This window comes from Sparassis crispa, assembly GCF_003851025.1.
Source record: "Sparassis crispa DNA, contig_000008F, whole genome shotgun sequence".
Lineage (NCBI taxonomy): Eukaryota > Fungi > Basidiomycota > Agaricomycetes > Polyporales > Sparassidaceae > Sparassis > Sparassis crispa.
Genome location: NW_020939755.1, coordinates 1,146,570 through 1,166,529, shown reverse-complemented (window position 1 = coordinate 1,166,529; position 19,960 = coordinate 1,146,570). Strand labels below are relative to the sequence as shown.

General features: G+C 55.0%; 8 protein-coding genes across 8 annotated transcripts; 3 read left to right on the top strand and 5 right to left on the bottom strand.

The window, feature by feature from the left end:
• Positions 1-51: 51 nt before the first annotated feature.
• Positions 52-3,222, bottom strand: SCP_0903830 (hypothetical protein; the record flags this gene model as incomplete). The annotated part of the gene is made up of 3 exons (XM_027761616.1): positions 52-795; positions 849-2,977; positions 3,198-3,222. The coding sequence occupies 3 exons, from the start codon at positions 3,220-3,222 to the stop codon at positions 52-54; spliced, it is 2,898 nt and encodes a 965-aa protein (XP_027617417.1).
• A 264-nt stretch (positions 3,223-3,486) lies between these two features.
• SCP_0903820 (Protein bfr2) lies at positions 3,487-5,239 on the top strand (the record flags this gene model as incomplete). The annotated part of the gene is made up of 7 exons (XM_027761615.1): positions 3,487-3,493; positions 3,553-3,603; positions 3,662-3,755; positions 3,809-4,190; positions 4,253-4,327; positions 4,390-4,497; positions 4,550-5,239. The coding sequence occupies 7 exons, from the start codon at positions 3,487-3,489 to the stop codon at positions 5,237-5,239; spliced, it is 1,407 nt and encodes a 468-aa protein (XP_027617416.1).
• A 172-nt stretch (positions 5,240-5,411) lies between these two features.
• Positions 5,412-8,895, bottom strand: SCP_0903810 (DNA polymerase delta catalytic subunit; the record flags this gene model as incomplete). The annotated part of the gene is made up of 18 exons (XM_027761614.1): positions 5,412-5,606; positions 5,661-5,716; positions 5,768-5,896; positions 5,952-6,101; positions 6,151-6,207; positions 6,265-6,324; positions 6,384-6,469; positions 6,520-6,614; positions 6,676-6,839; positions 6,897-7,020; positions 7,079-7,347; positions 7,410-7,616; positions 7,669-7,855; positions 7,917-8,182; positions 8,233-8,475; positions 8,525-8,685; positions 8,736-8,830; positions 8,881-8,895. 18 exons carry the CDS (start codon positions 8,893-8,895, stop codon positions 5,412-5,414), a joined length of 2,559 nt encoding a protein of 852 aa, XP_027617415.1.
• A 96-nt stretch (positions 8,896-8,991) lies between these two features.
• Positions 8,992-9,950, bottom strand: SCP_0903800 (hypothetical protein; the record flags this gene model as incomplete). Its single annotated transcript, XM_027761613.1, has 6 exons — positions 8,992-9,177; positions 9,228-9,338; positions 9,390-9,466; positions 9,517-9,588; positions 9,699-9,853; positions 9,904-9,950. 6 exons carry the CDS (start codon positions 9,948-9,950, stop codon positions 8,992-8,994), a joined length of 648 nt encoding a protein of 215 aa, XP_027617414.1.
• A 293-nt stretch (positions 9,951-10,243) lies between these two features.
• Positions 10,244-12,488, top strand: SCP_0903790 (hypothetical protein; the record flags this gene model as incomplete). Its single annotated transcript, XM_027761612.1, has 6 exons — positions 10,244-10,544; positions 10,594-11,046; positions 11,096-11,202; positions 11,258-11,381; positions 11,437-11,480; positions 11,535-12,488. The coding sequence occupies 6 exons, from the start codon at positions 10,244-10,246 to the stop codon at positions 12,486-12,488; spliced, it is 1,983 nt and encodes a 660-aa protein (XP_027617413.1).
• Positions 12,489-12,921: 433 nt separating this feature from the next.
• On the bottom strand, positions 12,922-14,973 carry SCP_0903780 (hypothetical protein; the record flags this gene model as incomplete). Its single annotated transcript, XM_027761611.1, has 21 exons — positions 12,922-12,990; positions 13,047-13,197; positions 13,250-13,274; positions 13,327-13,384; positions 13,444-13,471; positions 13,523-13,582; positions 13,639-13,754; positions 13,804-13,837; positions 13,889-13,904; positions 13,957-13,968; positions 14,027-14,051; positions 14,102-14,136; positions 14,188-14,213; positions 14,271-14,296; positions 14,349-14,366; positions 14,420-14,429; positions 14,476-14,574; positions 14,629-14,642; positions 14,692-14,733; positions 14,791-14,827; positions 14,891-14,973. 21 exons carry the CDS (start codon positions 14,971-14,973, stop codon positions 12,922-12,924), a joined length of 984 nt encoding a protein of 327 aa, XP_027617412.1.
• Positions 14,974-15,581: 608 nt separating this feature from the next.
• Positions 15,582-16,672, top strand: SCP_0903770 (Phosphomannomutase; the record flags this gene model as incomplete). Its single annotated transcript, XM_027761610.1, has 7 exons — positions 15,582-15,662; positions 15,710-15,830; positions 15,884-16,052; positions 16,107-16,169; positions 16,223-16,259; positions 16,312-16,503; positions 16,562-16,672. 7 exons carry the CDS (start codon positions 15,582-15,584, stop codon positions 16,670-16,672), a joined length of 774 nt encoding a protein of 257 aa, XP_027617411.1.
• A 647-nt stretch (positions 16,673-17,319) lies between these two features.
• Positions 17,320-19,935, bottom strand: SCP_0903760 (Lanosterol synthase; the record flags this gene model as incomplete). The annotated part of the gene is made up of 9 exons (XM_027761609.1): positions 17,320-17,484; positions 17,543-17,689; positions 17,745-17,967; positions 18,017-18,122; positions 18,174-18,322; positions 18,372-19,003; positions 19,051-19,186; positions 19,244-19,462; positions 19,511-19,935. The coding sequence occupies 9 exons, from the start codon at positions 19,933-19,935 to the stop codon at positions 17,320-17,322; spliced, it is 2,202 nt and encodes a 733-aa protein (XP_027617410.1).
• Positions 19,936-19,960: the final 25 nt, after the last annotated feature.

Sequence of the window (19,960 nt, the reverse complement as noted above, 5' to 3'; positions counted from 1 at the left end):
CGGATAAGGAGAACATCGACGAAACAAATACTTATGCGTCACGACTGATTTTTACACGCTGCAGGGCGATGTGTTTGAACCGGCGAAATGTCCAGTGCGTTGCATTGAGCTCGACGAACGAGATTTGTAATTGGCATGGTGTGCGCGATACAGATGCTGCTGGCGAGGCGGTAGCGGTTTGCTCATCATCTTCCGCTTGAGCATGGCCTTCTCCCGCCTCAGCTCCTTCTTCGTCTTGTTGCTGTGCGTATGGTTGAGCGACGAATGCGACATGCGCGGACTTGAGGACGTTGGAGTCCTGTCACCATCGCGGCTGAGAGGGAAGGGGAAGGGGGGCAGCATTGCTCCGTTCGTCCCCTTGGCTTTCGAGCGCTTCCGGGACGAACATGACGTCGGCGACTTCTTGTCACTTGCTCTCGTATTTGTGAGCATGGCACCGCCGATCATGGTGCTCATACCGCCATAGGCACCGAGACCAGTGTCTGAGCTCGGTGCATCGTTGATGACAGAGCCCACGACCGTCTCGCGAGTCCTCCGGAACGTCGCCATCGGGATGCGGTCCCAGCGACTGAGGCTCTGTATGTGATTCCCACCGACCGAACCTTCCGTTGACGTTAACTGCTCGAGGGGCAAGTCACAGTCGTCGACATCCGAGTCCAGGAAGGAAGAGTCTAGAACGTCGTCAAGATCGATGACGTCGGTGGACGAAAGTTCTGACGACTGCAACTGGGACTGCGACATATTTTCGTCAGAGGAATGAACCGAAGAATGTATCGAGTCTACAAGGGCGTTGGCCTAGAAGAAAAACACGTCAGTTCTGGAAGACGTTTCAAACATGTTTAACTCACTGTATCCGGGCCAAGCTCATTGCTCCCCTGCTCCCTCGCATCGCAACGTCGACTTGACTGCTTGGATCTGGGGAAAGGACTCGGAACGATACCGCCCTTTCCATCGATGACGGCACAAGCTTGGAGATTCTCTGCAGCAGCGACGAACTCGCCCATAATCGGTACAGGAGCTGAACGTCTAGCAGTCTTCGATGACTTTCTACCCTTGTCCATCTCAATTTCATCCAAGTCGTCCATTGAGATCTTGGCCGTAAGGATGTCTGCAGGCGTAGGTGCAGGAGAACTCTGGTGAGCGGAGAACGATGCAAGAGCAATACGCATGCTCTCGGAAGCATTTGGCGGTGCACGCGGAGGCGTACTAGGAGTCTGACCCAAGGTGGACAGAGGATCGATGGCGGAGACCGTGCTTGGCCAGCGGAAAAGCATCATAGCACGAGGATTCGGCAAACCGTCAGAATCCACGAGCTCATCTTCGGTCGTTTCTCCGTCGGACTCCTCGAGAAGTATCTTGTCCGCGGTTGTGGACTCGTCCTCGTCATACCGGCGAGAGTTTTCCACTAGAGGGAGCATCTCCACGTCTCCATCTGGAGGCCCTACCCCGAAGCCAATATCCATGGCGCTCTGCGGTCGGCTGTTCGTGAAAAGAACCTGGCCATCCCAACCGAACGACAAGTTGTCGAGCCCAAGCCCAAACTCGAACTCGCCATTCGAGCGACGGAAGCTGACTGTAGGGTCAATGTCCATCAGCCGCAGTGCGTCTTCTTCGTCGACGGACAAGGAGCTTCCCAAATCGACGTCCGAAGCAGTATCAGAAGCATTGTCATCGTGCTGTGCAGGTGAGGGTGAGTCGGAATCCGAAGAACCGTCAAGATTCGCGAAAAACAGGTCCGCGTCAAACGAAGACTCCTCGTCCTCGTCGTCACTCCAGCCTACACCGCGGAAGCTGACGCCAAGCCTGCCGTCATTTTCGTCCGCATCTTGCACTAGCCCTTCTCCCTCTATGTCTGCCTCGACATTTTCGTCGTCGTCGTCATCATCATCGTTGATGTCTTCACCGGCACTGTCATCTTCGTCGTCGCTGCTTTCACCGGTGTCCATGTCTGCGTCGTCCTCATCCGCACTCACGCTCTTCTTCCTGGGACGTATCTCCCAGGCATTACCATTAACATGCTCGCGTCTTTTCTGTGGCCCATCGTTACCCAGCAGCTGTCTGGGTTGCGCCCTCGCATTCTCCTCGCGCATCAGGAAGTGGGTCTCCGACTCTATCTCGGAGTCTAATGACGACAACTCTGAGTCAGAGGCGGACGACTCAGACGAGGTCGTTTGCAGGGACGTGGACTCTGCTGAAATGAATGTTGGGAAGCCGTCATCGCTGTAATTCTTCGGCGGCACAACCAGGTTTTTCCGGACGTTAGCAGAGGTAGGGAGCCTCCCGGTTGTGGTTTTGCCCTTGGATTTCTTGTTGTTCGCTCCAGAGACTGCTTTTCTCTTGACAGGGTTGTACCTGGCGGTCGCACTGCCATGCGCGGGAGCTACACTTCCACCTGCGGGTTGCGAATAAGCCTGTCCGCCATTGACGTACGTGACGATACCGCTGTCGGTCACGCCCTGAGACGCAGGCAACGCTGCCTTGGCTGCTCCCCGGGCAGCAACGACGCGCTTGGGGGGACGGCACCGGCGTTTGACAGCAGTATCCTGCATACCGCGCGCTGCGTTTTGAGACGCGGTGTGACTGTTGGTGGCTAGCGCAGCATCTGATGGCTCGGGAGCGAAGGACGTGTGAGTACCGCCGAGATCGGAGTGGTCCGCAGTGTGGTGCTTGCGGAACTTGAGATTTGGAGGCAGGGTAAGCTTGATCTTGAGGCTCTGCGAGCCAGCGGTCGGTACTGGCGGGGGGGTCACGACCGAGCCGACGGAAGAAGAGATAGAGGGAACTGAAGGTGATACGATGCTGTTTCTGGCGGGGCGTGAGAGAGCAGACCTGCTCCGGCAAGTACACTCGCTCTCGCATACAGGACATATATCGTCCTCGTCGTCCTCCTCCTGAGGAAGAGAGTTCACGCCTCCGACGGCGCCTATAATATGGGGATGAGAAGACGGCATTGGGGGAGTCTGTTGCTTTGGGTGATCTGCAGGAAGTAATGAATACCATCGTGCAGAAGATAATCATGCTGAACGCAGACGGTCGTGCACCCATGCACGGGAGACGCGAGGACTCAGACTCATGTTTATTATGATCAAAGGAGATAGAGTACTACCAGGCACGGAATCGTACGTTGGGTGACGGATGAGAGGGCGAAAGTCCGGCGAAAGATGTCGGAAGAAAGAGGAAAAAAAAGAGAGACGCACCGGAGAACGATAATTTTTTGGCCATGATTTACAGGATATGAACATCTGGCGAGCGGGTGGAAATCCAGGATGGGCAGCGAGGCCGAGTAGAGGAGATGAGGGGAGAGGGCAAGAGACGGGATCGTTCGCAACCGAAGCTGAGACGCGATGACTTTCTCGCTCGCGTGCCCATCACGATCACACGCCTCGCCATGTCCGCACCTTGCCTTAGCTCCAGTCTGCCGTCCCTTTTTCTCCAGATTTGTTTTCTCCTTCCTCTCATTCCTTTGCTCTCTCCTCACCGTCTAACATGTCGCGTACGTCCTTCTCTCTCTCTCTACCACCACCAAACACTCGTCTAACCCGCGTCCCACAGGCCTCTCACTCGCCCAGCAGCTTGCCGAGCTTGCTGAACCAACTCCCCTCGGTACGTACGGTCCTGTCCTCGTGTACTTTGTACTCAATTCATGCGACGCGATAATCAGACCTTGATCCTGAAGATGTCCACGCAGGCATCCTCCCTGAAGATCTATCGGCTATCGATGACTCTGCTGCGAGGGAGCACTATGTCGATGTCGCGTGAGCCCTTCCGCCAGACACCCCCGCTGACACGCTCAACCCCAGCACCCCAGGCCGTCTGCGCTTCGCAGACTCCAAGAGAGTGTGTCTGACCCCAAGTACCTCGGCATCCGCACCACTCGCAAACAGCTCTACGAAGACCTCGACCAAGAGCCTGAAAGCGAGCACGAGGAGGAGCTGCCCGACGAGTCGGTGTCGGGTAAGGATGACGACCAAAATGAAATTCCCTCAGAGGAAGAGGAACCAGAACTGAATGACGGCCAGGACGGCAGTTCTAGCCATGAGGGCCCTCCCAACGGTCCAGATGCTGCGCAGTCGGACACGTCTTATGCCCAGCCGGTACATGAGTCTCAAGAGATCGGGGACCTTGCGTCAGCTCTACGCAAAACGCGCGAGGGCGATCTCAAGAAAGGCAAGGCCGTTGCGCGCCAGCTTGTTCGTAATTTCTCTGCGTGGTCTCGTGTCTTCCCAGTCATCCATTCACCCCCCCGCATTAGGTTCTGTGGGATGCCCTCCTGGATGCGCGCATACAACTGCAAAAGGCCGTGAGTGCCACTAATAGATTACCCACCGTGCGTACACACTTTTACCATCGGTTCGCTGCTGCCAGAATTGATTCACCACCATCGATCAGGCTGCCCATTTATCGGATTTTGTCCGCCATCCATCTGCCCGCGAGGCGCTTGACAGCATGCTGGAAGAAGCCGCCGTGCTCTCCGAAGACTTGTTTAAGCTCCAAGAGGTACGTCCCCGTTGCACCGGCTGCACACTGATATGAAGTCCCCGTATCACAGGGTCTTCTAGAATCCAACGAATCGATACATGCCCCCCCGCGTAAGCGGCAGAAGACGGGGCACGACCACACCACGCCCGAGGAATACTCTGACCGCTTCGCAGACCTATCCGAAGCGGCGTCGGCCCTGGAAGCGGCGTACCACTCTCATGTCGTGACCACTCTTGGAAAGTGGTCCGCCAAGGTGCAAGCTGTTGCGCCCAACGTCCTACTCGGCAATCGGAACGCGTTCAACAAAGACGACAAGGGCAAGGCCGGCGTGGTGTCCGTCATCGACGATACCCTCCGCAACGACGGGGGCAAGCTGCTCAGCCGGACGAGAACGCCGCGGGGCAAGAACCAGCGGTTGGGTGCGGCCCCAACGGAAATGGATGACGCCGACGGTCCCCAGGACGATGAAGACGCTGAGATATTCGATGACACCGACTTCTACCAGCAGCTCCTGCGCGACGTCATCCGAGCGCGCGGCGGTAACGATAACGGGGTGGAACAGGACTGGATGGCGCAGCAGCGGGAGGGCAAAGCGCGTCGGAAGATGCGCATCGACACCAAGGCCAGCAAGGGCAGAAAACTGCGGTATGAAGTACACGCTAAATTGCAGAACTATATGGTACCCGTCCCAGTTGCTCACGGAGACTGGCACGAGGAGCAGATCGATGCGTTATTTAGTTCACTACTCGGTGCAGCATAATTTGCTCGTAACCATCGCTCTAGAGCGACGAGAATTATGATTCTGTTACAAGCTATTGCTGAAGTATTGCGTGCATATACGAGGAAAGCAGAACCAAAGCGGCTAAAGTGGTATCTACAGTATACATGATGGTGGTATAACTTACATGCCCAACGTCCGAGGGTAGAATGCACTACCACGCTTCGTGATCGAAACGCTCCAGGACCGCATTCGCGTCCTCAACATCCTTCTGTGCTTTCTTTCTCATATAGAAGATCGGGCAGTCTTTACTTGTACAGAGCACGTCCTGATGCAAGGAACCTTGGCACCGTTGACATTGCGTCCACAGGCGCGAGAACCGGATTTGCAGCTCAGACGCTGTCGACACCTAGCAAGATATATGAGACGACACAAAGGCATGAGGCCCATCAGAATTCCTCACCTGCTTTTGGAACAGTTCACCTAGCTTTGGCCGGCAATTGTGGCACACAGCACCATCTACAATGCTATTGTGTCAACGGCAATCACAGAACGGCGGACAATACTCACTTTTCATGCTATTGTTTGCCCGCAGGGGTGTCTTGCATCCGAGGCAGGTGACCGTCTTCACTGCGAACTTCATCAAGCCGCCCACCGTAGGCGTCGCGATCTGTATTGTTCTCGTGTGATCGCCAGATACTGCAGCAACGTACATCAGACCTGCAATTTTCTGCATAATAGATAAGATACTTACGCAAGGAAGAGGCCTTCTCGCCCAGAATGGGCTCGAAAATCCGCATGAGTGGATTCGAAAGTTGATTTTCGAGATAGTATTTTGTGTCAATAGGGATGTTATTCTCCAGGACGTAAATTGGATCCTCCGACTTTTCATATGCCGCAGCGCCTGGAGCGATCGTGTCAGCTAGGCAGCAACTACAGACGAATGCACCGACCTTTTACACCCTTGATGATGACATACGCTACACGATCACCGAGAGCAGGAGCAGATCCTATGAGGGCAAATAAACGCTCCATCCACGAATTATTGCAACACTCGCACGACGCACCAGCATCGCGCTGTTTCATCCGTTCCGCCAGCTCTACGTGAGCTTGCTTCCCCGCGTAATCTGAGGGGAACGATTAGCCATTTCCAACGAATATTCGGTCAAGCAAACGAGCTACTCACCAGTCTTCGCCAACGCTTTCGTAATCACCAATTGCGACATATCCACCCTATTCTGCAGGAGGTCAGAAATAATCTGCTTCGCATAGCTGTATGACTTGTAAGCACTGCCGCCGTAACCGAACATAACCACACTCACTCTTCTGCACCCTTCACGTCGCGGTTGATCAACATCTTGTGGAGGCAAGTCGAGATGACAGTCGACACTAGGCGGCAATTATCCCGCCGCACGGTCTGCCATCACAGTGAGCTGAGTCTAGGGTTGATTTCCAACGGACTGCACGAAATCGCGCACCTCGATACCCTTGGTGTCCATCTTGTCGTACTTCTCTGGGCGCGTCCAGTACAAACCGGCGTAGCGCTTCTTGCTAATGAGCAGGTACGGGAAATACACCTTCTCGAACTCGAGCTTGATCGGCTTCACGAACTTTGCGGTCACGAAGTCCGCTGCCTGGCTCCCTGTATGCAACAGCTAGAGCATCAGTATGAGTGCCGCCGTAAAGGGCGTGTACCCACCAAGTGCCATGACAGTCGGGAGGTCTGTGGGTCCAAACTTTACCATGACCGAATCGGTATCACCATAGATGACCTGCGCGTCATGCGAATGCCCATTCGCAACACAGTACTCCGCCTCCACCTCCTGCACGACTAACGATCAGCACCCATCGCCATGACCAGATGCGGCAAAAGCGACTCGCCTGCTTCGTCTTCTCGATCATCTGCCGCCCATACGCCGTGACGCTCGACGAGATCGGAAGGCAAGGCAACTTCCCAATTGTCGCGCCGGTGAAGCCGTACACTGAGTTCGCGCTGATCTTCAGGGCGAGCTGCCGGCCATCGAGCACCGCACGCTTGAATGGGTCGGTCTCCTTCTTCAGGTCTGCCTTCGCGCGCTTGCGCGCCGCTATGAGGTCCTCGAGGATCGTCGGCAAGAGGCCCTTCCGCTTGATCGAGGTCACGAAGAAGTCTGCGGCGGAAGGGTCGAAAGTCAGGTTTCACGCATCTGTGAAGAGGCGAGAGGCGGCGTACCGTTGTTTGGCGTCTGGATATAATCCCGGTCCTTCACGAGGCCGAGCCGCTCGATCGCCCCCTTGCTGAGCAGCGTCGTATAGCACAGGTTGTGCGCCATCATGATAGAGGGGTACAGCGAGCTGAAGTCGAGCGTCGCGATCGGGACGTCGTAGTACCCCTTCTTCGGCTCGATGACGGTCGCGCCCTCGTACGCCTCGTCCGTTCCTTCGACCGCACATGTCAGACGGGTCACCGACAGTACTGCACGAAAGCCTACCTTCGCCCTTGAGCGAGGGGACGACATAGCCCACCTCATTAGCCTTGCGGAACAGCTGTGAGAGCACTTTGATAGACTGCCCGCGCGAGAGGAGGTAATTAAACGGAACGCCCGTCACCCTCGCCATCTCGGTGTAGTTAATGAAGCACATGAGCTTGTCCATCAGCCGCTGCGGCAGATACGCGTCCTACACAGCACAGTAGGTTAGCGTCAGAAGCTTCCCAGAGTACGATGTGCGCGCGACGCGCCTTGAGACAGTACACCGCGAGACGCCGGCGGGACTCGGGCGTGCCGTTTTGGAGCTCCGTAATGACAGAGTGGTGCACGTCCTCCTTCTGCTCGCCAAGGAACTGCGCGCAGACCGAGTTGAGCGTGTAACTGCGCAGCTTGTGCTCGCGCTGCATGTACTGCAGGATGTCGACCTGCAGCCGCCCGTCGAGAGCCGTCTCCTTCGAGTCGCGCTGCCCAAACGCGCGCGACGAGAAGTGTGTATCCTTCGTCTGCGCCTTCGCGCCTGCAGGCACGTTAATTTGGGAGGTAAAGTCGAGTGAGAGCGGAGCGTACCGCAAATCCGGCCGAGGAGAGGCAGTTTCTGTGCTTTCACAGCTTTGGCGCGGTCGATGAGATATGGCAAGTCGAAGTTGGAGATGTTGTACCCAATGACGACGTCCGGGTCGGCCTGCTCGACAAAGTCCCGCCACGCCTCCAGCATCTTCGCTTCGTCGTCGAATGACAGCACCTGGGACCCAACGATGTGCGCACAGGTGTTGAGCGTGAACACGTTGCGGATGAACGGCTTACTCTCGCCTGTGTGCCGCGTCAGGAAACGAGTTTAGGAGATACGACGAAAAGGTACCTTGGCGAGTCACCATGTTCGCGATCTGGATGACGGGGTCGATGTTTGGTTCAGGGAATATGCCCTTGCGTCCCGCGCACTCAATATCGAAACTCAGGATGCGCAACGGTGCGATCTTCGACCATTCTCCGTCCGCGGGATGCGACTTCATCTTGTCAGTACTGGTAGAATGTTCAGAAAAAATTTACCCCGATAAGTATGAGTTGCATACTGAACGCTGAGCTCTATCTGGCAATGGGAACGCTTCCCCTCGGTAATGAGGTTGTATTTTCCGGCCGGGATCTCAATCCAATTCATGCCGACCACCTTGAGAACTGTGAATGAGAGACTTACAGTTACGAACAGTATATGCTCACCTTTTTGTCGATCATGAACCGGAGAGTATAGGCGATGTTGCTTTCGAATGTGGCGGTTTCCCCACCGAAGAACTCGCGGAAATGGCACTCTCCTCTCTCAAACATGCGTAATCACAAAAACAACGTCAACGTGCGACGATGCCGGATACAATGCATGTACTTATCTCTGATTTTGGGTAGAGCTCGCTGGTCTGCGAGTGTGATCTTGATGAAGGGGACAACATCTTCACCTCTGTAATTCATGAGACTCTGTTTATTCTTTAACTCAAGGTTTTTGATGACTCCATGTCCAAGGCCCTGTCGCCTATTTTAGATGATGACTGACAAATACCCGACACGAAACTCACATTGAGATGAATGAAGAAAGCGGAAAGATCATCACTCCCGAAACCACGGGGGCACGCAATGTAGAAGTAGGGAAGAAAATCGGTGACATAAGCCAGCACGCTGTGGCCCGCCTTCGAAGAGCATTGTCAGAACGGCGGCAGAAACAGGGAGGGATGGTGTACCTCTGTGACACCAAACATCCTGATACCGAGAGAACCATTATACTCTACCGAGTCCTCGATGTCGATCTGTTGGAATACTAGAAGAGATATTGTGGCAGGATTTGAAGGAACGATGAGATGAGCTTACAGATGGAATCGTCCTCTGGGTCTATGTGTGGAAGAGGTGGTCTTGCCCAGGAGTCAGCGCCACCCTCGGCATCTACACCGACGATGTATCAGCATCAAGCGACAGTTATCAGAACATGCCCTTCGGAGAAGCCTCATATGGCAGGCGTCGCGTTCCTTGCATGGAAAACGTGGAGAGCTCACCTTGGGCACCCTGAGCTTCCTCGTGCAGACGCTCGAGGACGTCAGCAAAGGAGGACCGTTCTGGTTGGGAGGCAGAGAAGGAAGCTTGGCCGAGTTTTCTTCGCTTTGGGTTAGGCTGGGAGGCAGGGTCCAGCTTGAAAGTCTCTGTCGCGGTGCTATAGAGGCGTGAGACAGAGAATGCCGCAGAGAAAAGGACACGACTTACCGAGCCAGAGGTACGTTTTCTTTGGAAGAAGGTGAGGGGGTCGCCATGGGAGGAGGAGACGCGAAGGAATAAGTTGGAGAGAACGCGTCTCGCGTAATACGCCACGGACGCGCTTGGTCGTGTTTGGCCCGGCGCTTGCCCAGAGCGCCTCACGCCGCGGTCGCCAACCGTCCAAGTCAGTCGGGGTAAGAGTGACTCGCGTAGTCAGTGATAGTACTTACTTACTCATCCTGGCTCTTCTGTAGCATCCCGAGTCATCGCCCTGTAGCCTCTTTTCATACGCCAAAATTATTGTTATACCTGAAGCGCATACACCCACCTTCTGTACTTACTACTCGCCATGTCCGCTCCGTTCCAGTTCCACGTCTTCTCTCTCCGCAAAGACATCCTCGAGACCCTCGTTCCCCGCAACGTCTTCAACCAGCCCTCATCGCCACCCAGATCAAAGTCCGGCTCTCCCGTACCCGCTGCACCCGCCGCGACCACCGCACGCACCTGCAACGTCTGCCTCGGTGCATCCTTTCCCGACGTCGACGAGCAGCGCTCCCACTATCGCTCAGACTGGCACAGATACAACGTCAAAATCAGACTCCACGGCGCCAGTCCCGTCTCCGAAGTCCAGTTCTCTCAGCTCGTCGATGGTGCGTTCCCGTTTCACTTTACCGGCCATCCATCCTGACTTTCCCCCAGGTCTAGAGGACTCCATATCTGGCTCTGCTTCCTCTTCGTCTTCAGAGGATGACTCCGATGCTTCAGATGCCATCGCCGCCCTCGTCCACAAAACCCGCAAACTCGCCCGCTCCCCATCCCCCTCCTCCAACGCGCCCTCCGGCCCCCAAACGCCCCTCGCATGGTTCCACTCCCCACCAGCAACACAGATCGGCGTCTACAAGGCCCTCCTTCCAACTTCCACCCCACCGTCCGAGTACCTCGCGGAGCTCAAGCAAATGCAGTCTGGCGGCGAGGAAGGTCGCACCTGGGCTATGTTCATGACCGCGGGAGGCCACTTCGCCGGCGCGATCGTGCGCGTCAAAGGCCCCGATGGCGAGGAAAACGATCTGGCCGTCACAAAGAGGGGTAAGCCCCGCAGACCGAAACCTGACGTCGAGGTGCTCAAGCACAAGACTTTTCACCGCTATACCAGTGGGTCTTACGTTATGTCGCGGCGCACTGATACTGATGCTGTTGGCAGCTCGGCGGAAACAGGGCGGCTCCCAATCCATCAACGATAACGCGAAAAGCAAGGCTGTCAGCGCCGGCGCTATGCTCCGGCGATACGGCGAGCAGGCTCTCCGCGATGTAAGTCTCCGCCACCGTGAGTGCAGAGAGAAACAGTCGATTCACACATACGCAGGATATTCGCAACTTGCTCCAGGACTGGGCTGAAGACATAGAGAACTGTGAGCGTATCTGGATACGTGCGAGCGTGTCCAATAGGCGTATATTTCTTGATTATGACGGCGCAGTCATCCATAAAGGTACGTGTCAGATTCTTGTCTGTGAACTTACCGGTCTGACACATCCGCCTTCCAGGTGATGATCGTCTACGTACTTTTCCCTTCCCAACGCGTCGCCCAGTCAGTATCCACTTTTGACTTCTCGCGCATACTCCAACTGACACTTATACGCAGACGCAGGCAGAGCTCTCCCGGTGCCTGCTCGAACTAACCCGCCTCAAGGTCTCCCACCTAACAGAAGACGCTCTACGCGCGCAAGACGAAGCCTACCTCGCCTCTCTCGCCAAGCTTCGCCCCAAGGCGCCTGCTCCAATACCCCTGCTGCAGCCCGAAAAGCCAGCCGAGAAGCCCCCACAGCTCACCCGCGAAGAGGAGGCCCTTCGCGAAAAATGGACGCGTCTGCTCGACATGGTCTCCCGCGGCCGCCTCGATGCGCTCAAGGCCTTCTGGGCGCGCGAGGGACCCGCGCTCGGCGGTGCTGACGCGTCAGTCCCCGACTGGACCGGCGAGAAGGGCGGGACGCTGCTCCAGGTCGCCGCGCACGCGGGTCAGGCGGACGTCGCGCGATGGCTGCTCGAAGACCTCCGTGCGGACCCCACACGCGACGTCCCAGCGGGGCGAGGCGCGGACGACGATGGTGCCGAGGACGCGTCCGACGCGTCTGACGCGCCTGCGCTCCCCCGCGGCACGCGCCGCGCCGCGTACGACCTTGCACACACGCGCGGCGTGCGCGACGTCTTCCGGCGTTGTGCGGCCACGCATCCGGACTGGTGGGACTGGCTCGGAATCGAGCGCGGCGCCCGAGTGCCGAGCGTGCTCAGTGCGGAGATGGAGGAGGGCCGCGACGAGAAGAAGAAGGCTCGCCGGAAGGGGCTCAAGGACCGCGTCAAGGAGCGTGAAGCGAAGGAGAAAGAGCGGGAGAAACGCGCTCCTAGTCCGGTGGTGGAGGAGGTCAAAGAAAGGGTGGTCCGACCGGTTGAAGCGACGAATGGACCGAGGAGGCTGGGTGGAGGTGCAGGCGCGGCGGAGGGAATTGCCGGACTGACGCTGGAGATGAGGGCAAAGGTGGAGAGGGAGCGGAGAGCGAGAGCTGCTGAAGCACGGCTCAAAGCACCTGGTGGCCGATGACCAGGCGGAGGCTCACTGCGTACCGTCGTGCTTGCCACTGCTACTATGTCCCTGCGTGTACTCGGGCAAGACTTTATTTAATATCATGCTTCTTCGGCAGGGAAAGAGTAGTCTGAATTGGTTCAAACTTGGTTCGGACTCTGTCGAATTGCCGCGCGCATATGTGTTACCTGAATTGCAGTGATGGGCATGGCTTTGCCCGCAGTCAATATAGTCAATCCGTGAGCTGGCGATAATTTGCAGCTGCCCCTCCAGTTAAGATATAAAATGATTACTTGCATGTGCCCGCACCGCGTATGCAGTACATATTGTAAATAATGACGAGTAAGCAGACGTCTGGATAATCGATCGACAGCAATGGAGAGTACTAGCCTGAACGCCATAGAATCAAGACAGAGAATGAACACCACGATATACAGCTTCAAGCTGCTGCTCAGACGCCCTGGTCCGAAGGAGAGTAATCCTGAGGTCCGTTGATCAGGACAGGCTCCGTGGCTTTTTTCTTCAATTTGAACCGGTCAAAAACCATGCTCGCTAAGATTTGGTCTGGAGACTTACATCTGACAACTCGAAAGGTGTTGAGCCTGTCGAATTACCGTGGGTGGTCGTCCCAGCAGCCCTGAACTGCACCGTCGATATGAGCTGGCTGTCTGGCAGATGGTGCTCGAATCCACCAGTCTGGCTGGCAACAGACTGCCTGCTGTTTAATCTGATGGGACAATATTAGCGACTCGGCGGAGCTGTAAATCATAAAAACTGACGTAGCGAGAAGGCCATTGATGTAAGCTGGTGGGTGTGACATTAGACACGTTTCCGGAGGTAATGCAGGCATCCTTACCTTTGGATATGACGGCGTTAAATGCTTCGGTAGCGAGCGTCTGAGGAGCGACTAATTCCTGAAAATAATTTTTGCTCGGGCGACAAGGTCCCAGCAGTGTAAATTACACACACATACCGAAACTAGAGAGCCTATGCTCATCAGCCTGATGTATTGGATGAGCGAGTATGATGCGGCCTGAAAACGTGCTACTTACGCTGGTAGCATACCACTGCTTATAGTATAAGCTGTTAACAGGGTGATCATCTTGTCTGATCTGAGCACGACAACAGTCATGAAGCAACTCGGATAGCTGCGCCAAAAAAAACTGACCTCTTGAACCCAGTACGGCTTTTGTACAATTCCAGGCACATCGTAAAGGTGATGACTAGATCAAGGGCAGTCGTCAAAGACAGAATAGTCGTCGGAACCCATGCTCTTGGAACCCACTGCACCGATAAGTAAGCCACATGACACCTGTAAGAACTTTACACTCACGTTAGCATTCGAACTGGATCTACTGGCTCCGACTCTGTGAACCGTTACGAAAGGTCATGATAGCTCAGACAAAACGGAAGCTTACACGTCGTATACACCCACTGCAAATGAATCATGAGTCGGAGAGCTATGAGCAGGTCTGAGGCACCTTACCAAAGCCAAACCCTGAAGGTCACAAATCATGAAAATCTCCTCGATGCAATCAAGTTCTAGATGGACACACCAGTTGTTACCAATGAAATTATTACCTAGAGAAGGAGTCAATCACGGTAATGAGGAGTTCTAGAAAGACATTCACAAGAATTATGGCAAGCGGCGCAAGCCTCTTGTTTACTGTGGCCCAAGGTCAGTAGTCAGAACGTTGCAACCATGAACTACACTGACACATCCAGATCCGGTGTGTCAGGAACCTAAGGGACAAGTCGAGTCAAGTTACAATCAAAACTGGAATTACCGCAGCAGCTTACAGATGCACAGCACAAGCTATGATATTCTGATGGATTAAAATTTAGAGTGGTTCACAAGATCAAGACATCAATACTCACAGCAAGTATCGGTTCCGTCTTCAGGCAGTCCTCAGCGAGAGTACTTAATACGGTCGTAGAGATATACGCACAGTCATGCCCCTGCCACACAATTTAGAGGTATCTAGTGTAATACTTGTGAACATACCAATTGAACGTCTCCAGTGCGGAGGGATTCATAAAATCAAGTACGAGATATATGTAGAGTGTATACGATAGCATTGCCAACGATAGTGCATCGAGGATCCTGAACATCAGATTCAGACATATGGTCACAAGCCTGCGTAGCAATTGCAAGTACCACAGGACAGCTACCTTTATGACGGTCAACGAATGAAGGCAATATGATCAAGGGAATTCTCACCAGAGCCTTGAGGAACGCGGGATCTCTCGGATATGTTGTGTACTAGAAATAATCGATGATCGGTAAGAGTGTCCTTGGTACCAACGCACGAAATCGTACGTAGAATAGTGTCTGCATGGTGGTGATTCCTTGGAATCTGATGTGGACCGTTAATAGACATGGTTAACACTGCTTGTCGGTAGTATAGTTAGTTGCTTACATAGCGGCGCATAGAACGCCGACGGATACCGCCCCCATGGATGGGTTGAGGTTGATGGTAGGCACAAGCGGGGAGGCAGACATGGCACTTGCTGAGTATTCCGAAGGAGCTGGGGTGGACAACGACAAGTACCAAACGTACATATACTACTGCGTAAAGACAGCCTGGCAGTGCCTAATATTGAACGCGCTTTCAAGTGGCTCCAACATTGAATTCGTGTGGGCGATGCCGGAGATAATATTAGCTGAAAGGACAGCGCGACTGAATGAATCACAGCGCAGCTGAATTGACGGTATTCGACGTAGGGCGTGCATGTCATCGCGGAGATGGAGGCCTCAGACGTGCCAACTTAAGGTTCGATTAGTAGTCGCCATGGAGCAGCTGGGCACCTGAGCAGTGTGTGCGCCAAGATGACAGCGTCATGCACAGTTGACGCTCTCGGACTTCCCTTCATCATCAGATGAAGGAGTTAGGTACGGTGACTGTCATGAAGATGCTATGAGAACGAGATGGGCCTGTGCATGGGGCTGTGGACTGAAGATGAGGAAGATCCTGGCAGAGCTGCAGGGGCCGCCGGGAGAGCGCGTCCAGTCAGGCGGCGGTACGCGTCGCGGTCACGGTGCTGGCGCGCGTCTCGAAAAGGCAACCCGCGGACTCCGCGCCTCGTCCTCCATCCACGACGCCCTCGACGATGCCCTCGACGTTTGCTGACCGCCCCCTCAACAAGCTCATCCTCTTCGACGTGGATGGCACCCTTACCCCAGCTCGCCAGGTACGTTTACAATTCTTCGCGCATTCACCCCGCCAACCGGTCTCTAGACAGTGTCTCCAGAGATGGTCCAGCTCCTCCGTGCTCTCCGCAAAAAGGCCGTCATTGGCGTCGTCGGCGGCTCCGATTTTGTCAAGGTGGCTGAGCAGCTTTCCGTGCCTGGCTCCTCTGGTATTACTCCATGTCGTCGATGTCTCCGGCCTCCTCACTCATCTCACCCGTAGTCGTGAACGAATTCGACTACACATTCGCCGAGAACGGCCTGACTGCTTATAAGCTGGGCAAGCTCTTGCCGTCCGAGTCCTTCATACAGTTTCTTGGCGAAGAGCGCTACAAACCACTCGCTAACTTCATCCTGCACTACATCGCGGACTTGGACATCCCAATCAAGAGGTGCGCGGTCTTATTCCCCAGTATGTTTCGGCACTGATCCTCTCTTCTCGGTAGGGGGACCTTCATCGAGTTCCGCAACGGCATGATCAATGTGAGCCCTATTGGACGAAATGCTACGTGAGCTTCCTACATTCCTGCGTCCCGCTTGGGTAACGGACCGCATCTTGCAGTGTCGCGGAACGGAATGAATTTGAAGCGTACGACAAGGTGAGCTCTCCTGTCATATTGTTATGGCTGACAGTAAACTCTGTCCATCAAGCAACACGGCATCCGTGCAGAATTCGTCAAGGTACTCCGGGAGAAGTTCCCGGACTACGGCCTCACGTTCTCAATCGGCGGTCAAATATCGTTCGACGTCTTCCCGACCGGGTGGGACAAGACGTTCTGCCTGCGCCATGTCCAGGATGAAACCTTTGACGAGATCCATTTCTTCGGGGACAAGACGTACAAGGTATGCACAGTCGGTGTGGCAATGCGCGGACGTTGATACTCATCTGTCGATTTCCCAGGGCGGCAACGACTATGAACTCTATTCAGATCCGCGTACGATTGGTCATTCTGTATCCAGCCCGGAAGACACCATGCGCTTGCTGAACGAGCTGTTTCTGAACGAGCCATAGCTGTAGTGGTCGCATCTCTATGGGACTCGAACTCTTGGACTTATAGAAAATGGGCTATCCGCAAAGTCTGGTACCATTTGCATCGTCCTGTCTGTATTCATACCGTATCCCAACGCGAACATTGGACGCATGATATGTCTGGTCTACTATTCGCTGGGCTACTTCTGTGTGAAATTTCACGTCCAATTTGGTGTCGCAATGATTCATCGCGTGAGTCTTCCCCATCAGGATGTCCATGAGGATCTGTTTCAAGAATATCCGACTCCTGAGCCCGTACTACAGCCGTCGGCCTTCCGCGTGGAGCGCTAGAGAACTCTCCCTTGCCTCTATGCCGAGTACTTGCCGAGTACGACCTCCATTATTCAACAGGCTTTATCAGAGGGGAGTAAGAATTTGTGGCAGGAAAATGACAATGGAGGGAGCGGCGGTCCGTGTATCCTTAAAGGCATTCTGCACCACGTCGACGAGAATTTTGACAAGATCCGGGCGTTCGCAAGCAAAGAGGTCACGCCAGAACAATGAAAGTGCTCGTCAAGGTTTACCGAAAAAACTGTAGAGTAAGAAGAAAGGTATATGTAACACGCAAGTATAGAGATCACCTGAGACGGCACGAGAGTGACTGTACAGTGTAGAGTACTTTTGTGAACCTAGATGGCCTCCACCTTGGCCTTTTGCGAAACCTCCAGCTCCTTGAGATACTGATGCGCACGCCCCAGCATCCAGATTGTGAACGAAAACTTGAAGTTCGGGTATGCAATGGTGACGCTCTTGTTGAAAATCCCTTCGATCGCCTCCTGCGGCCACGAGCCATCCTGGACGGAGCGCAGGACGTCAGGCGTGTTCAAGATTGTGAAACTCCGTAGGACTCACAGGATTCTGGCGAGACATGACCAGTCGCACCGCCCTCTTGATGGGCTCCGGATCCGGATAGCGCGCGTACATGAGCGCCATGGCCGCCCAGCAGGTCTGCACCACCTGTGTTTGCTCATGCTCCACCCAGATGCTCTGCCCGCATGACTGCTCATGGCAGACGTTAGCGGGCGCTTGTAAGGGCTCGCGGTTCGGAACGCACCTTGTAGCTCTCGCCCCAGCCGCCGTCCGCTCGCTGCTTGCTGAGCAGGAACTCGCAGGCGCGGCGTGCGGATGCGCTCGTGTCGTACGTCTCCCCGACGAGTGAGAGGCTTTCCAATGCAAATTGCGTCGCGTAGGTGAAACAGATACCCCACGAGCCGACCCACCCGCCTTCGGGTTTCTGTGTCCTGTGCAGGTAGTCCAAGGCGCGATGCACGACGCGTCTATTTTGGCGAATCAGTGAGTGCGAGAGTGGGTAGGGAGGCGGCGTACTGGATCTCAGTCACCCGGTAGGTGGGGTAGTATTTCTTGAATATGGACAGTGCTGTGATCACGGATGTGGTACATTCAGGATAGCTGTGTTCGATCATGACGTCCCCTTTATATATATGTGAGCTATGGCGCAGGGCAACGGAAAGTATAAACGGACCAAAGACTTCGGATGGGTTCAGCAGTTCTAACAAATGGGGCCCTCTAATAAGTTCGTAGCTCGCGAAGCCGCCGTCGCTGTTTTGCATGCCAAGGAGGATGTCCACCGCGTCGCAGATGCGACGCTCCGATACCAGTTTCGGACTGGAACTAAGAGGAGGTATGTCCACTGAAAACGAGCGGGAGGACGAAAGCTTACGGGACATGCTCTTGGATGTACAAAACCGCCTTGAGGCCTTCTCCTGTGCAGTCACTGACTGTGTAGCCCTGTGTCGGTGTGCTGAACGGGAAAGCACCTTTCGTCGCATGGCGATACGACGTGCGGAAATGTTTGGGGTTATCCTTAATCTGACACTGGTCGAGCCAATGCAGGGCACGGACCAAGCTCTCCGTGTTCTCTTCCTCCGCGGCCAAACCCGTCTCGACGAGCGCCTGGGTGATGAAGCCTATGTCCCAGAGCTGGCTGCCATTCGTGCCGGACATCATCATCCCCTCTGCGCCGATCCACATGAAGTCCTGCCGCTTCTCCATGTGCAGCTTGAACGCGTCGCTCTGCGGGCCGTCGACGAGCGCGCGGACGATGAGGTTCATCATCTTGGAGACAGGGCCGAGCGTCTGGTACCCCGTATTTTCGTCCTCCTGAACGATGAGGTCGTAGCACCGGTCGAGCGCGGCGCGGCGCACGGGAGGTATGGCGCAGCTTTCGTAGACGTTCAAGATGCCGTAGAGCAAGTCGAAGACCCGGCTGTGCGGCGAGTACAGGTCTACTTTGGCTACGTTGTTGCGCTGTGCCGGCCAGTCGATGGAGTAGTAGTCTTGTGGGTATAATTCCTAATTTATACTGAGTTCACTGATGCGCGCATATACGCCATTCTTACCTGTCGGAGTGAGCGGATCAGGTCGTTCTCCTGCATCTTGTACCGGATGCCGAAGAGATAGCCCATGGGAAGGTAGACTGCCCGGGTGTGTATCCACCACCTATGTGGATGAAACGGAAGCCACTCTGGGAACAGCCTGGCGAATGGCGTTTAGAAAGTAAGAATGAGCAGACGGCGTGACATTTAGTCTCACCATAACTCGGGGGTTATGGGGTTGTTGCCGGCCCAATCGTATACGTTCAAGATAGATAGCCAGAACTTTCCCCAGGACGGTATGCCAGTCGCACCACCGAGTCTATGGAGTGTGCCGCGTGCCTTGACAAGGGCCGGATGGTCGGCCGACACGCCCAGGATGCGCATAACGCAGTAATTGAGGGCGGTCCCAAAGACGGTGGACTGGCCCTCGACGTGTCTACGTGGTTATGAGACTAAGTACGGACACGAACGGCTGCCAACGCACAAGCCCCAGCCGCCATCTTCGGGGTGAGCACGGTTCAAGAGGTAGCGGATCATTTCGAGGCGTTCTTCGAGTTTGAAGCCCATGCCAGTAACGTATGAGCCTATAACAAGGCCAGAGAGGAGGAACATGGGCCCGCCGTATTCACCAGGCCAGTGGCCGTCTTCTGCTTGGAGGTGTTTGTAGAACGTGTAGCCATTGCGTGCGGCGGAGAGGGCATCCTGTGCTCGAGGGAGGGCGGGTAGGTCGAGAGGGAGCCCGAGCCAGTACTTGTCGATGTCGGACTGGGGCCAGGCTTGGAGTTCATCGTCGGTGTGGAGGTAGTGCCAGGTGTGACGGCCGTCCTCGGAGACGCGTAGCCTCCAGCGAGAGTAGTCTGTGAAATGCTCTTTTCCCGACAGAGGAATGTCGAGAGGGGAATACGACATACGGCCAGGAGTGAGTAGTAGTCAG